We start from the raw sequence: 16893 nt of genomic DNA on the forward strand, positions 1-16893 counted from the left end.
ATTTAATGAGAGTAAGAAGCTGATCATGAGAAGGTCAAAGGTCTCATCACTGCAGGGGGCAGTCTGACTCCTCAATATCACTCTCCACGTGGCAGGTGGATGGGCAGATTTCACAGCAAAGATGGAGCCAGATTCATCTCTACCAGAAATCCAACCCAACCCAATACGTGCAACTGAAGGGAGGTCAGCGGCATGGTTACAGGCTCCTTGCTTCTTCTGGCTAACAACATGCTCACTCCTTCCTTGACACACTCCCACCAACATCCACACAACGGCCCAGACCTATGGGTTCCAGTGAGCTACTCCCCTCACCAACCCCATGTTCCTCTTGGGCAGCCAGATACTCCCTTCTCTCATCACTCCAAGCACACGCTGCCTGTCCTGCCTTTGCTGGTGCCTGCCACCACCTGGAACGCCACCCACACCCTCTCCCTACCTGTCAACAGCCTATGTGAGGTTCGGCTACATCCACACAGAGGAGTGTCAGGAGAGGACAGGGAGAAAGGAGAGAAAAAGAATGAGATGCTCTTTGCACTGTGACATGCAGCTGGCTACCTCCAAGATATCTGCTCTAAGGCAGAAAGATAGAGAACAAGGTACAGAATGCCTCTATTTGGGTAAAAAATAGAAAAACAATAAGATTAGGGATATTCTGACTAAACACACACATATGCACAAATTATTTCTTGCAGAGGGAACTTGGTAGCTGGAGACAAAGTTATGAGCAAAGACTTCTGTCATTTTGGCATGTTTTGAACTTTGAACCACAAGAAGATATAATACATTCCAAAAATTACACATCTAATTAAGTGAAAAAGGTAGAAAGCCATGATAGCGTGCATGTGTAAGAAGGAAACTGAACAGACACATACCCTTGTACATGTATAAAGTCTCAATGGGAGGATATTCAAGGAATGGATAATTACAGCTGTTTCTTGGAGGGAACTTGAGTTCTGGAGAAAACTGGTGTGAGGGGACTTATTTCTTACTGAGTGTCCTTTGTACATTTTTAATTCGTATTTCAAAATAATAATGAAACTAGCTAATTTGATACTTGAAAAAAATTAAAATTTTCTAAAATCATGTGCATTCTTTCAGGCACATCTCAATGCCACTTCTTTCCCAGGCTCTGCAAAAGCACCACAGTGGGGGAAGTACCACGGAGGAGGGTGGGAGGGTGCCTGGGCTTGTCACAGACCAGGTACTGGGCCGAGCAGACAGGGCAGAAGAGAGTGCCAGGCTGAGAGGACTGAGGGAACAGGGTGGGGACACCCAAGCAAGGAAACTCCTCTGAGTTCAACAAGGCTGGACACAGCCACACCAGGGACTAACTTGTCCAGTTTGAACATGGACATCTCACTAGGTCAGAGAACCTCTTGGACTCTCTCAACCAGGTGTGTATACAACAGATAATTAAGGGGCTGGGCCCTGGAAGATAAAAATAGATATGGTCCAAGGTCATGACCAACGAGTTCCTGTTCCCTCCCTGAAAGGCACTAGAGGAAATGATCAGCGATGAGAGCAGAAGGTCTCCCCAGGGCATCCCAGTATTCAAATGCTTTAACTACCCAGACACAGGTGGACTATGGACAGCCTGAGACAGGCTCTCCCTGCAAGCAGGCACATCCTGGGGTAGGTGCGCTCCATAGGGCCCTCCAGGCTGATGCTTCCTCAGGAAGGACATGGGGGCCAGGGGAAGGCACTACAATCAAACAGCAGGCCTGAGGCTTCCGTTCTGAATCAAAGTTGAGCTACAGACCACACTGTTCACAGCTGGAAGGTGCCCAGGACAGGAGGCACCACGTAAGGCACTGCAGCCACAGCAGCTGGTGAGAGCCTAGTCCCAGCACAGTGGTAGAGACATAAGGTCCCTTCCCTCGTCCTGGTCTTCCTGTCCCCTTTCTCAACTTCTTTTCCCTACTTCTAAAGTTCCCTACCTCACTTTGGCATTCCAGGGGCTTTCTAGGAGGTGAGTCATAGAAATCAAATCAATTTGGCAGACAAAATACCATATCCACCCCAGCAATTCCTCCCTATAGTCCTTGAAATAACAGGCCAGAGAGAAGAATAAACCCAAAAGCACTGGAAAACAATAAAAAATACCATCAAAAGACCAGAATTATTCAAGAATTGCTAAAACTATGGAGCAATGAGAATCAAATAGATACAAAAAGGAGAGAGAAAAATGCAGACAAAATATGCAGAACACACCACAGAAGCAGAAAATATCTGGGGTCATCACAGATTCAGAGTCTGATGAAGCCAGGAGCAAGAAAGATACCCAGGCCAATCCCAATGAGAACAATGGGAGCCCCGGCACAGGCACTCCCTTGCCCTAACTTGCTTGCATGAAGGAAGCTTGCTGTGTGCTTCCTAGTTAAACTAAGTGTGAACATAAGGGTTACAGCGAGAGAAAAGCAAATGAGATGGCCACCAAAGCCCCCATCCCAGTCCTAGGCTGCATGCCAGCCTCCCATTTCACCAAGCAGAGCCTTCTGCCTCTTCCCCACCATCACTAGAATGAGGACCTGGAATGCAAATCAGCCCCATGGAAATCAACCAACAGGCATATGGGATTCTCAAGCACCAACGCGACAGACAACCAAGAATCACTCCACACATGAAGGAAAATAATTCGAAGAGAGGCAGCAACTCACACAGAAGCAGCGATACCTAAGGAGAGAATGATCAGAGTTAAAAGAACAAGCATTCACAGCTAGACTTCAACCTAAAAGCCTAGCCTCTGAAACTTCTAGGAAAAAACCATAAGAAAAACATTTTGTAGGCTTAGAATAGGCAAGTATTTTTAGGACACAAAAACCACAAACCATAAAAGAAAAAAATATATTATCTGGACATCACTATTAAAATACCTGTTCTTCAAAATATACTATAAAGGAAATAAACATGAAAGACTGGGAGGATATATCTTCAGTATAAATCACATACAAAACACAACTCAATAACAAGAGATCAAACAACCCAATAAAAATGGGTATAAGAGTCACAAAAGACCAATACTGTATGATTCCATTTATATGAAATACTCAAGCAAATCTATAGAGATGGAACCTTCATCTGTAGTCATCAGGAGCTGGAGGGAGGGAAGAATGGTGGCTGACTGCTAATGAAAACGGGGTTACTTTGGGGGTGTTGAAAATGTTTTCATATTGCCTATGATGATGGCTGCCCAATTCTGTGTTAATATTACATATATAAGTGGACTTCAAAAAGTTCATGGAAACTGGAATTAAAAGATAAAAAATATAAACTTTATTTCTCAAGATAAGTTCCATCAAGTTCAGGACACTTTTGTAAAAGATGATACCAGTCATTTCGTCCACCCATAAAGAACTGAGGGTCCCAGGAATTTAACCATGTCAATCCAGTCTTTTTTTTACATTATTAACTGAAAACAAAAATGGGTGCCCTTTAAAGATTTTTTTTTTTTTTTTTTTTTTTTTTTTTTAGACAGAGTTTCGCTCTTGTTGCCCAGGCTAGAGTGTAGTGGCATGGTCTCGGCTCACTACAACCTCCACCTCCCGGGTTCAAGAGACTCTCCTGCCTCATCCTCCCAAGTAGCTGGGATTACAGGTATGTGCCACCACGCCCGGCTAATTTTTGTATTTTTAGTAGAGATGGGGCTTCACCATGTAGGCCAGGCTGGTCTCGAACTCTTGACCTCAAGTGATCCACCTGCCTCGGCCTCTTGAAGTGCTGAGATTACAGGCATGAGCCACCATGTCCGGCCTAAAGATTTGTTAAGATTAGAAAACAAAAAGAAGTCCGAAAGAGCCAAATCAGGACTATAAAGTGGATGCCTACAGATTTCCCATTGAGACTCTTGCAAAATTGCCCTTGATTGATGAGGAATGAGCAGGAGCTTTGTGGTGGTGGAGAAGGACCCTCTGGTGAAGCTTTCCGGGCATTTTTCTGCTAACGCTTTGGCTTTCTCAAAACACTCTCATAATAAGCAGATGGTATTGCTCTCTGGCCCTCTAGAAAGCCAACAAGCAAAATGTCTTGAGCCACCCAGAAAACTGCTGCTGTGACTTCTGCTCCTGACCACTTCTGCTGTGACTGGGCCACTTTCCCCTTTTAGGAGCCATTGCTTTGTCTTCAGGATCCTACTGCTAAAGCCATGTTCCAATCTCCTGTTACAACTCTTCAAAGAAATGCTTCAGGATCTTGATCCCACTTGCTTAAAATTTCCATTCAAAAAAGTTCTGCTCTTGTCTGTAGCTGACCCAGGCAGAATGGTTTTCGCACCCATAGAGTGGAAAGTTTGCTCAAATTTAATTTTTAATTTTTCTGGCATATTGTATAAACTGAACTAATCAAGATGTCTGGTGTCAGCTACTATTTGTGCTGTTAATCACTGGTCTTCAATTAAGGAACAAACAACATTAATTTTTCCCTCACAAATTGATGGGGATAGCTCCATCTTTAACATTCTGTCATCCCTTCTTAAACTGACTTACTCATTTATAAACTGATTTCTTTGGGACATTGTCCTCATAAACTTTTTTGCAAAGCATCAATGATTTTGTCATTCTGCCACCCAAGAGTCACCATAAATTTGATATTTGTTCTCGCTTCAACTGCAGCAAAATTGATGTTGCTTTGATAGGGGCTCTTTCCAAACTGATGTCTTATCCTTCTTAGTGCCTCAAACTAGATCCTGTTCAGATATGTTATTACAAGTTAGTATGAATTTATTTTGGTGCAAAAGTTTTGAACTCCATCCTTAATTTTTTCATAATATGCATTTTCCATGAACTTTCTGAAGACCCCGTGTGTGTGTGTGTGTGTGTGTGTGTGTGTGTAAAGCTGTTATATAAAAAATAGGCAAAAGATTTGAGTAGATACTTCACAGAAAATACACAAATGCCCCAAAAGTACATGTAAATAAAAGTTAAACATCATTAATCATCAGGGAAATGCAAATTAAAACCATGAAACATCATCAGTCACTGATTAGAATGGCTAAAATTTAGAAGACAATGCCAAGTGTTAGCAAGAATATACAGTAACTGAAACTCTCATACGTTGCTGGTGGGAACATAAAATATCATTATCTATTTTGGAAGACAGTTTGGCAGTTTCTTACAAAGTCAACCACATGACATAACTCAGTAACTATGTCTAGGTCTTTACCCAAGAGAAATGGAAACATATATCCACATGAAAACTTATACGTAAATATTTATAGAAGTTGTATTTGTAAAAGCCAAAAACTGGCAACAACCCAAATGTTCATCAACATATGAACGGATAAACAAATTGCATTCAATCATGCAATGGAATACTACTGCGCAACAAAAAGAAACAAATGATCGATATGCCAGCATGACTGAATCTCAAAAACATGCTAATGAGAGAAGCGAGGCACAAGATAATACACTGTATGATTCCATTTATGTGAAATTCTAGAAAAGGCAAATCTAATCTATAGTGACAAAAAGTAGATCAGGGATTTCCTGGGGGTGACAAACTAGGGGGTGAGGATTAATTATAAAGGGGCACAAAACAATGTTTTTGGAGGGGGTTCTATAACTTGATGGTAGACATGGTTACGTGAGCATATATACTTACCAAAACTCAGAACTATACATTTAAAATGGGTACACTTTATCTTGTGTAAACTACAGCTCAATAATATTGCTTTCAGAATACACATATGTATGTATATATATAGTTCATATTCTTTGACCTATCATTCCATTCCCCAGAATCTATCTATGGAAATACTCACATATATGTACTTGAATGCACAATGGCACATCATTATAATCAAATACTACACACTTGTTTTTAAAATGAGGTGGACTTTCACATACTGGCATGGAAAAAAATCTCCAAGATACAATGTTAAGATGCAGGTTGAATAACAACATTATCACATGCTCCTATCTGCTTAAAAATAGGTAAAACAAACATCACAACCACACAGGAAGTGTTTACCTTTGGGCAAAGATGATGGAGAACTTCATGCTTCACTCTGTATTACTGAACTGTTTTACAGAGTGAAACTATTCATGAATTGCTTGGGTAGTTTTTAAAAACTGAAAATGAACCAAGAAGTTTTGGTGGTTGTCAAGGGGAGTCACCAAATTTGAGAACAAACCTTTCTTCAGTCAAAGCCCAGGACAGCATTTAAGAAGAAAACAAAGGTTTAGTGAAAATACAGACACACACATGCACACCAGAATTGCTGCCTCTGATAAAAGAGGGATCACTGGATTGCTCACTGGATCAATACAGAAGAAACCCCCAATTTAAACAACTACTCATCCTCCAAGAGCTAACACAAGTGTTTCCTTCGCAGTGAAGTCCTTTCCAGTTTCGAAGGGAGCTCTCAGCCTGTCATTACCCTTATCTTTGTTCCCACCAGGCTGAGCAGTTCCCTGTCCTGTGCAGGTCTGTGACTTCATGTTAAGCTGACCAAGTCTCAATACTTGACACTCATTTGGTGCATGAACCAGTTATGTTCCCAAAAATGATCCACATTTAATTTCTAAAAGCTCAAAGAATTGCTACCATCTTCAACTCCCCAACAAAATACCTTCAGAATTGGTTTGGCCAAAGTGCCAAGCCCTGATCCTCTCTGGATGGGGTAGAGGTTTGGTAGGGGGTATCTTCAGAGCACAGCTCTGGGAATAACAAGCAGTTACCCCTCCCACAAGGGGGATGAAGGAGCCTCCTCCAACTTACCTTGAAAGCTACAACTTTTCCGGATATGGTACAGACAGATCTGATCACCCTCCTCCTGGCTAAGAGTGTTTGGGGACACAGAACCTGAACTGTCTTTTCTTTCTGCAAAGAAACACCACAAAGATATGTCAGCTTCTGACAAGGGGTACAAAGGAGAGTTAAAGAGGATTCATTCAGCTCTCTGCACAAAAGTGGGCAAGGCAAGCTCACAGAGCCCTATCATGTTTGGGGTGAAAGTGCTCCTACACAGGTGGGCCCTCTACTTTTTAGTGACAGGCTGGCAGCCTGAGGCCACACAGCTGCTTGCCAGATCCAGGACTCCATGAAGGGACTCCTTTCTCAACTCTCGCTGTCCACCCAATTCACTACAAGACCCATTTAAAAATACAAGTACCTGACTCTGCCCTAGACTGACTTCGCCCCAGACTCAATCAGAACCTCCAGGGGTGGAACTTGGGACACTTTTGTAATAAGGGGAGAACCATCGTCTTACATGTTGAGGCATCTTACAATTCCTTCTATGCCTAAGGTTGATGACCCCTGAGGGCAAACAGGGCTACTTTTTATAAACTAGATTTGAGGCTATATAGCAAATATTCATTAATGAACTATCAGAACTGGGTACTAATACCAAAAAAAGAGTAATAAATACAAAGTCCACATTTCAAAAAGAAGCCCCTTTAATAAATTTTAGGTTAATTATCAGGATCTTAATATAAAAAGGGCACATAAATCCTTTCTAGTTTATCTTTACTAGCATCATGCCAATGAGTCTTTACCTGTGACATTTACTCTCACCCAGCTACCCCCAAATGAACACATAAAATTAATTTGCAATCCCTATTTAGTGTCACCTGTCATTTTGTTATTCATCTTCCCTTTTCTTTTTATAAGCCTCTGAGATACTTCACTCGAAATCCAGGTCTATGGGACCCCGGAGGTCATCTCCCTCTCTCCCCACGATGGTGACTGCCCTTGAAGCTGGTATCACTGGGCAGTAGATCCCTCCTCCCTTTCTGACAAGGCTGTAATCCAACTGTATTCAAGGCTTTAAGATACTCTTAAAGATCTATTTAATACAAAACCTGTCTACTTCTAGGCTTCCTACAACTGAAAGAAATTAAGAAAACATAACTGACGACAATGTAAAGAAAAAACAAATACAATGGATAACTTTTAAATATAAAAGTCAAGTACAATTAGAGTGGTGCATTTGTTTGCAGGTAGTCCTGGCATGCAATTGACATTCTAGGAAGCACTCTGTTAAAACTGTAGCCACCACTACAGCTAACTGAGCGGGTTGGATTCTGCTCTGAGGGGAGTCATGTCTCAGCTTCGCCAAGGAATAACCAGCGCCCAAGACAGTGCCCAGCATGTGGCAAGCACACAAAGGTGCTGAATCAAAGAGTGGATAACAGAACGGCCAGCCAACAGCTGATACTGTGAAATCCACCGGATGCCAGTGTATCATAATCTCCCTGACAGACCACATTATTCATCTGCCCAACAACAGGTACTCAGGAAATGCTTATTAAATAAAAATTTCTGCTCGAAATTTGCCTGTCACTAAACCTGACAGTGTTTTTAAAAAAATAAGCATCCTAGCACACTCATTCATTCAACAAACATCAGAGTACCTACTGTGGGCCAGGCACTGTCTAGGTGCTGGAGATGAGCAGAGAACAAAGCAGACAAATTTACAATGACTCAAAAACGCTACTTATTCATGGCAGGAATACAGCCAATGCCATAATTAAGGTATGCTTCTTTCACTCATTTTGTAAAATCAGAATACAACACAAGGCATGCTCCCCAGAGCTGTCAGCACAGCATTCCTAACTTTGGGTTCCTTCCTGAAGGACGTGCTCTCGTGGGCGTGAAGAGAGGGGTGACTGCACAGGGGGAGGAGCCAAGTCTCCCATTTCAGTGCAGACTAGGCCCATTCAGAATTCACTCACCATCAATACCAATTCACATTTGTCTAGGATGGCTTGCTTGATCATGTCTATGATTTCACTCCTGTACCCCCTGCCTTGTTAGGAAAGCATCATCAACTCCGTTTTACTAAAAGCAGCACCAGACTTGCCCAAAGTCACACGCTCCGTATAATGGCTAGCTGGAATCCGGGAGCCCCCAGTCCAGGACCTCCCATGCTCCCCACCAGGCTTACCACTCCCCACCAGCCTTACCTTCCCACCAGCCTTACCAGAAGTCCCCTGTGGGACAAAAGGAGGAGGCACTCTGCTGGGGGCAGAGCTCTTATTCTTGATGTCATGTGCATTTCTATAAATGGAAGGCAGCCTGCTCACCAGGTCTGAGCTCATACCCAACTTCTCCAATTTTTCCAGATTCTCAGAGTTAGAGAAATCATGGGATCTCTTACAGCTCTTGCCAAACTTGCATTCCCCCTGTAAAAAATACTGGCAGATATGGAGCTTGATGCACTGTTTTTGAAAGGCACAAGAGCCATGGGGTCCATCTCCTTTGTTGTAATGTTGGCAAATCTGTTGACAGATGGGAAAAAAACCACCAGTTCAGGAAGGTCTCACACGACACCACCTTCCCAGTGGCCAGTCCACTGGTGAGACAGGGGCTTCCCAAGCTGTGATTCCATCCTCCACACAGAACACAGCTACAACATCCCTCACTCTAGATGACGGCTGCTAACAAATGCCCTTGGCTAAAATGGGAACCAAGTGGAAAGGAGACTGCACAGAAGCAGCCCCTCCACTGGGAAAATCCAAGAACTTCAAAGTGACTATAGCTGCTCCTTTCACATGAGACAATGCAAATCAAATGGCTACATCCTAAGGACTGCTACAATCTACCTATACTCTTCCCCCACTGACTCATCAATTCTCCCTTCCCCAGGCCCCAGTTTTCTCTGAGTTCTCTATTCTACAATTCAAAGTCAAAGAGGCTCTGAGGGCTTAAAGCATCTTAGAGAAGGCCAAATACCACCCTTTCATTTCTCAATGGAGCACACTGAGAGGCTCAGAGAAGTTAAAGAATCAGCCCTAGTCACACAGCTATCCATGGCATCTGGCACATATGTTTGCGGAACTGGGTTGTTGGCAAAGCTGACCCTTGAACTTCAATCAACTGCTCCTTCTGCTCCACATCCCAAATTTCTGCATGTGGAAACCAGACTAGAGACCCCCAAGGGCCCACCCATTCCACTCACAATCATTACATTTCCCAAGATACAGGAACATCCCCAGGGAGCTGTGAAACCCAGACTTCCCCTGGCACTCACTTCTGGCAAAAGCCAGGGGTCGTTCTGAAACAACAGTTGACATAGCTCGTTATAGCTCAGGTGGTCAACGCCATGAGTTCTCAGCACACTCAGGTTATGTTCGGTTGTCAAGCTGTGACTATTCCTACAGTTCTTCCTGCAAAGAAGGAGAGCTGGTGTTATATGTTGAATTGAGTCTCCTCAAAATTCCTATGTTGGCGTCCTAACTCCCAGGACCTCAGGATATGGCTCTATTTGGAAAGCAGGTCTTTAAAGAGGTAATTAAGTTAAAAAGAGGTCAACAGGGTGAGCCCCAATCCCACATAACTACTGTCCTTATAAGAAGAGACTGGGGCACAGACACACACAGAGGGAAGACCATGTGAGGACATGGTGAGAAGGTGGCTATCTACAAGCCAAGGAGAGGGGCCTCAGAAGAAATCAACCCTGCCACCTTATCTCAGACTTCTAGCCTCAAGAACTGTGAGAAAATCGATTTCTGTTGTTTAAGCCTCCTAGGACTTTGTTATGGCAGTGCTGGCAAACTGAAAGCTGCTAAAATCAGTCTTCATGACAATTTTTCAGAAACACTTCCTGATAGTGTTTACAAGCACCAGACCAGCATGTAGGCTGGACGCGATGGCTCACGCCTGTAATCCCAGTGCTCTGGGAGGCTGAGGTGGGTGGATCACTTGAGGTCGGGAGTTCAAGACGACCAGCCTGACCAATATGGAGAAACCCTGTCTCTACTAAAAATACAAAATTAGCTGGGCGAGGTGGTGCATGCCTGTAATCCCAGCTACTCAGGAGGCTAAGGCAGGAGAATCGCTTGAACCCAGGAAGTGGAGGCTGTGGTGAGCCAAGATCACAGCATTGCACTCCAGCCTGGGCAACAAGAGCGAGACTCTGTCTCAAAAAAAAAAAGAAAAAAAGAAAGAAAGAAAAAGAAAAAGAAAGAAAAGAAAAAAGAGAAAAGAAAAACCAGCATGTCTATACGACAACAACAATTTACCAAGGAGGAGATGGGGCCTTGGAAGGTCTGAGGCCCAGGACAGCACCTCTGAGCAAGCATTTGATGAGAATGACAAAGAGGAGTTGCTGCACAGCAGTCAGTCCGTAAGCAGTTAACCACAGGCTGACTCAACAAGCACGGCATCTTATCATTACAGGTTACATACGTGCATGCATGCAGGCGTATAAACACACACACACACACACAGCCCTGAACCCAGTTCTTTTTTTTTTTGCTCTCTTCCTCCATTCTTTCCATCCACAAGCATCTGATAAGCACCAGGGTGAGCCAGACACTGGCACCATGCCCTGAGAACCCAAAGATAAACCTTTAAATGACTGTCTGAGTCACCAGGACCCAGAAGAGTCAGGCCAAAAGCATTTGTTTGACTCTGGCACTGCCATGCCTCCTATGTCACATCTCAGGAGAATGCCAAACCCCGATCCACCCCAAACCTGCACCTTTTACGGAATCCCCCAGCTCAGTAAAGGGCAACTTTCCTCTCCCACTGCACAGACCAAAAACCCGGAAGTCATCCTTGCCTGCTCTCTTTCCCTCATCTAGTGGAGGTGACAGACATAGAGGGGACTCTGATATGGAGTGGCAAGTGCAATGTCAGCTGTGGTCAGGATCCGTCAGCGCAGAGCGGAAGAGCACCTGAGCCAGTCTGGGCTGGGAGAGAACTGGGGAAGAAATCAGGGGAGCACGCTGGATGGCATAAAGTCTGAGTGGAATACTTAAAGGGTGAGGAGGAGACAGCAAGAGGAGAAAGGAAGAACATTCCAGAAGAGAGGCAAACAATTTGGTGCTGCCAGAGCCAAATATATCTAATAAGTGTAATGATGACTGATGATGACAATGACAACGACTACTAAAATTTATTGAGCAACTGCCAAGTATCGGGGACTGCCAAAATGTTTTATGAGTTAACTCATTCAGTCCTCAACCAGCCTGTGAGGGGAGTAATATCATTAACTCCACTTTGTAGATGAGGGAACTGAGACCTGGAGGTAAAGTCACTTGCCCAAAGCCACCAGCTAGCAAGGAGCAGTGCCCAGATTGAAACAAGATGGGCTGGATCTTGGGACTGTGCCCTAGATCACCAGGCTCACTGCCCCCTGAGCAGAAGACCAAGAGCCAGGGACCCAGGACTCCGTACCAGCTCTGCAGCAGGACTGATGACCTATTTCTAAAAGAACTGACCCTGCGGTTCAGGAAGACAAGCAGAGTCACAGGGGAAGCAGAGAAGTGCAGCCAACCACACCTACTCTCCCTAAAGTGAGTCAGAAATGGAAGGTTCAAGAAACTCACCTGTGTAAACCACAAGGAAAAGAAAAAACTGAAGAAAGAAGAAAACTCAAGGTCATCTGAGCCAATAAATATCACACTCCAGATTTCTGAGACAAGTCAGACCTGAAGCCACATTTTGGTAACTAGCTTAAGAACAGGGCTGCCATCTTTATTTTACCAAATATGAACATTAAACAGATCCAGCAGTTACCCCCAAGAGTGGCTCCATCCAGCCACTATTTGCTGTGTGCCTTCTTCCTCGTGGGCTGCTGTTCCCTGCCCTCCCCTGGACTGCCTCATCCCTGAAGGCTGATTTCCCCAGAGTTCCACCCTCAGCCTCTTTTCGGGCCTCAGACTCTACCTCAGATCTAATCCACTCCTGGGGCTACAGCCACAACATACACCACCCAGTATCTCCCAAACCAGCCCAGCACACTGGGACCCTGACCTTCCTACGAAGCTTCTGACCTGAATAGCTGCCTCCTGGGCATGTTTCCAAACTAAAACCCTCTCTTGCTCTCTCAGTGAACAACACCCATGCCACAGTAGGAACAGAGACTGAAGAGTTGTCACCTGATATCCTCTCACCACACCGTCACCAACTCACCTCTCCCAAATTTCTCACACATAGCCCTTGGAAAGTTCTAATCTGGATACTTCCAGACAGCTGCTTCCTAGAGACTACCTTTCCCAGCCACCCTGCATCTAGACAGGGTCACCAGACAGCTTCCAGTCAATGGGATGTGGGTGAAAGGAAATCCACCACTTCTAGACCTGGCCCACAAAAACCTCCCATGCAACCCCCTTTCCATCAGCCCCCTGGAACTGGATACCTAGGCTGGCCTCAAGAGCCATGTACTGAGGGGCACAGAGCAGAGGTCAGTCAGCCTGAATCCCTGAATGACTGTACGGATTAAGGCCCCCCACCCCATGCTCACTGCTGGGCCTGACATGAGCAAGAAATATCTACTCTATTAAGACAGACAGACACACACACACCAGGGAGCAAGCAAGAAAGGAGGGAGCAGGGGAGGAAGGAATTATCCTACATGACTAGCTTCCCAGTGGTTCCCCACAACATCCTCCCTTAAACTGGCACCCACACCACTACCTAAGACTTCCTAAAATGCAAACCTGATGGTTGCTCTCTCCTGCCATTTTATCCGCCCCATCACCTTCAGGGTGAGGCCCAAATTCTTAGACATAAACCTCAGCAATCCCTTCCACACATCCCACTGACCACGTGCTATGCACAGAACATGGACGCTAAGTGCTGGGGAGACAGCTAAGGCCTCTGCCCTCATGGAGTTTCCATTCTATTGGCAAGTGGGTGCCATGAGGAAAATAAACAGTTCCCTGTGACCAAGAGTAAGGGGAGGAAAAGCCCTCAAATGGGATGTGATCTTTAGATTCAGGCCTGAAGGATTAACAAACAGGGCCAACCAAGAGCAGGAAGGGCACTCCAGGCAGAGCAAAAGCTCCCAGAAATGCTCAGGCTCCCAGAAATACCCAGGCTGGGGGGGGTGTTCCAGGCACAGAAGGGTACCGAGTGGGCAGGGACCAGTGCCCCAGGACCTGTGGGCGATGGCAGGGAGCTTGCATTTTCCAGTTTGTAAACAGATAAATAGGGTTGAACGGGGTTTAAAGATCTCTTCCAGCTGCTGGGCAGAGAAAACCTTCATTGTCTGCTCTCAAAGCTGGCAAGGGGGGACCCGCGGCGTCGCGGAGCTCCCCTAGGCCACCGCCTCCCTACCTCCCTACCCCACACGGCCACCCCCGGGTGTTCCCACCCAGCACTACCGTGCTCTATGTAAATCAATCTCTCTCCCCAGGCGTCTAGAGGACCCCACTCGACCCCGAGTCCCTCCCACTGTGCCAGGTACTCAGCAGGTGCTCAATAAACGCTCCCTTTAGTGTATGACGGGGCGAGGCCAGGGCAGAGCCACCGAATTGTATGCTCAAACTTCAAGTAGGACTCCCAAGCGGGCTGGAAGTGCTTGTGGGTGCGCGGGGCCTCCGCCCGCCGTCGCTCCCGGCGCGGCGCCTTACCCGGCTCTCAGAAACTTGCAGGCGCCATAGACCATGAACTTGCAGAGGTGCAGCTGCGCGCAGAGCCCCACGCAGCCCGGCTTCGAGCCCTGGTGCGCGCGGCACAGGCGCAGCGGCGACGCGGCCAGCACCACGCGCTCCTGGGCCGCGGCGGCGCCGCCCGCCCGCACCGCCACCACGAAGCGGCCACGCTGCCGCAGCAGCCGCTCCAGCGCGTCGGCACTCAAGCCCATCCGCAAGCGGCGCCGCAGCTCGGGCAGCTCCAGGGCGCCCCCGGCCGCGCACAGCACCTGGGTCACCTCACCGACGACGCCGGCCTGGGCCATGGCCGCTGTGCCTGCGCCCGTCGGAGCGCGTATGGCTCGACGCGGACGGCGGCGGACGCTGGCTGGCGGGCGGCTCTCGCAGGGTGGAGGCGCCGGCGGGAAACGAAACCGAAAGCGGCCCCGGGCCGGCGAAAAACAGAACCTGTGCGCCCTCGCCACGCCCCCGGCCCGCAGCTGAGCGGCTGCGCCTTCCGCCTCAGGGCCCCCAGCTGTGAGGCCGCCGCCCGACGGGAGCTCGGGAGCTCGTGAGTTCGGGCGTTCGGCCCGGCTCGCGGGCGGGGGCTGTGGCGGCTCGCGGGGGGCCAGTCCCTAGGCCCTGAAAATGGCTTCTTTGGATGTTTGAGGGACCAGGAGCCCCTAATTTCGCGATGCTCCGAGCGCCTTCAGTCAGAGGGAGCCTCGAGGGCGGCGGCAGCGCTGGCGGAGCCAGCTGGACGCCGCCGGTTGAAGCCGCTCAGCGGTTAAAGCCAAGCCAGGTTAAAGCCAAGCCAGGGCTTCGGTAGACGTCTCACAGAAACAGGGACAACTGACGGGAACCCCCACCCCTCGAACAAGTGACAAAAGCGATCACTCCGCAATGGAAGACAGGCTTAATTAAATGTTCCTTTCGCCTCGGTGCATCAATGAGTTCCTTCATTTAAATATAAAAGGGTATGTTCTTTAAAAGAACAAATCCGTGAGCCGAGATCGCGCCACTGCACTCCAGCCTGGGCGACAGAGCTAGACTCCGTCTCAAAAGAGAAAAAGAAAAAAATCCGTTACTCCCAGCCCCTGCTATGTAACGATTGAGCAAGTGTTTTAGAAGACCTGTCAGAGCAAAGGACCCTCTCACACGTGTTGAGAGCAATGCGAGTTGTTAGAACCCTTTGGGAAAGTAATCCAGGAATAGCTATTAAAATTGAAAACGCACGTGACCTTTGACCCAGCGATCTTTCCTCTCGGAATCTTCCAGAAGTAAAAGGAACAGTAAATAAGTTATGTGTGAAAGTGTTACTGGGGGAACCCTACCTGGGAGGTAGGGTTAAGTGGGAACAGTGTGGCTAATCTTTAAAGACTATTATGAAGACTTTCAGCATGTGTTAAATCTCCGTGTGTGGATCTAGAGGGACAGACAGCCATGATGTGGTGTTAAACGAGAAAAGATGTCTGTACAGTAATGTCTAAATAATCAAGTTGATCAAGAATTAATTTTTTAAATGTCTAATAACAAAGAGAAGCCTCTGTGTGTGTGTGTGTGTGTGTGTGTGACAGGACATTTTTTAATGAGCACGGGGAAAGATGAAGAAACACGCAAGGGTGGTTGAGAGGAGGCAGTAGGAGGTACTAGGAAAATGGAAAAGGGAAGATGAGAGGCAGAAGGATTATGGGGGAAGAGTACTTATGGTATAACATTCACTAAAAATGAATATAAAAACCTTAACTATAGGACAGGCACAGTGGCTCACGCCTGTAATCCCAGCACTTTGGGAGGTCAAGGCGGGCGGATCACTTGAGGTCAGTAGTTTGAGACCAGCCTGGCCAACGTGGTGAAACCCTGTCTCTACTAAAAATGTAAAAATTAGCCAGGTGTGGTGGCGGGCGCCTGTAATCCCAGCTATTCGGGAGGCTGAGGCAGAAGAATCGCTTGAATCCGGGAGGTGGAGGTTGTAGTGAGCCGAGATCATGCCACTGCACTCCAGCCTGGGCAACAGAGCGAGACTCCATCTTTAAAAAAAAAAAAGAAAGAAAATCTTACCTGTAGTTTTACTACAAAAATGTAAATAAAAAAAGTGTATGGATAAAGACTAGATAGTAACATGGACGAATGAAAATGAATTTAATTAGAAATGGAATGAGGGGTTTTCTCTTTGATTTTAATTGTGATTTTAATGTTTTCATTGTATAAAATGTTAATTTTGTTTTTGTTGTTATTGTTTTAGAGACAGGGTCTTGGTCTGTCACCCAGGCTGTAGTATAACGATATAATCATAGCTCACTACAACCTGGAACTTCTGGGCTCAAGCGAACCTCCCACCTTAGCCTCCCAAGTAGCTGGGCCTAGAGGCACGTGCCACCATGCCCAGATAATTTTTACATTTGTTTAGAGACACTGTCTCATATGTTGCCCAGGCTGGTCTTGAACTCCTGGCCCCAAGCAGTCCTCCCACCTCAGATTCCTAAAGTGCTGGGATTACAGTGAGCCACCACACCCAGCCTAAAATGTTAATTTTTAATTTAAAATGTTAGGCCGAGTGCGGTGGCTCACACCTGTAATACCAGCACTTTGG

The 16893-nt window shown here is 46.4% G+C and overlaps 1 protein-coding gene across 1 annotated transcript in view; it reads right to left on the reverse strand.

Moving 5' to 3' along the window:
* Positions 1 to 15987, reverse strand: part of PARP12 (poly(ADP-ribose) polymerase family member 12) — a 40333-nt gene extending 24346 nt beyond the window's left edge. Inside the window, exons 1-4 of the mRNA XM_025380793.1 lie at positions 14301 to 15987; positions 9971 to 10106; positions 8921 to 9218; positions 6715 to 6816 (exon numbers count right to left, since the gene is read on the reverse strand). Coding sequence (XP_025236578.1) covers positions 6715 to 6816; positions 8921 to 9218; positions 9971 to 10106; positions 14301 to 14626 — 862 coding nt within the window. The 5' untranslated portion in view covers positions 14627 to 15987. The remainder of the gene's footprint in view (positions 1 to 6714; positions 6817 to 8920; positions 9219 to 9970; positions 10107 to 14300) is intronic.
* Positions 15988 to 16893: the final 906 nt, after the last annotated feature.

Source organism: Theropithecus gelada, chromosome 3, assembly GCF_003255815.1.
Source record: "Theropithecus gelada isolate Dixy chromosome 3, Tgel_1.0, whole genome shotgun sequence".
Classification (NCBI taxonomy): Eukaryota; Metazoa; Chordata; class Mammalia; order Primates; family Cercopithecidae; genus Theropithecus; species Theropithecus gelada.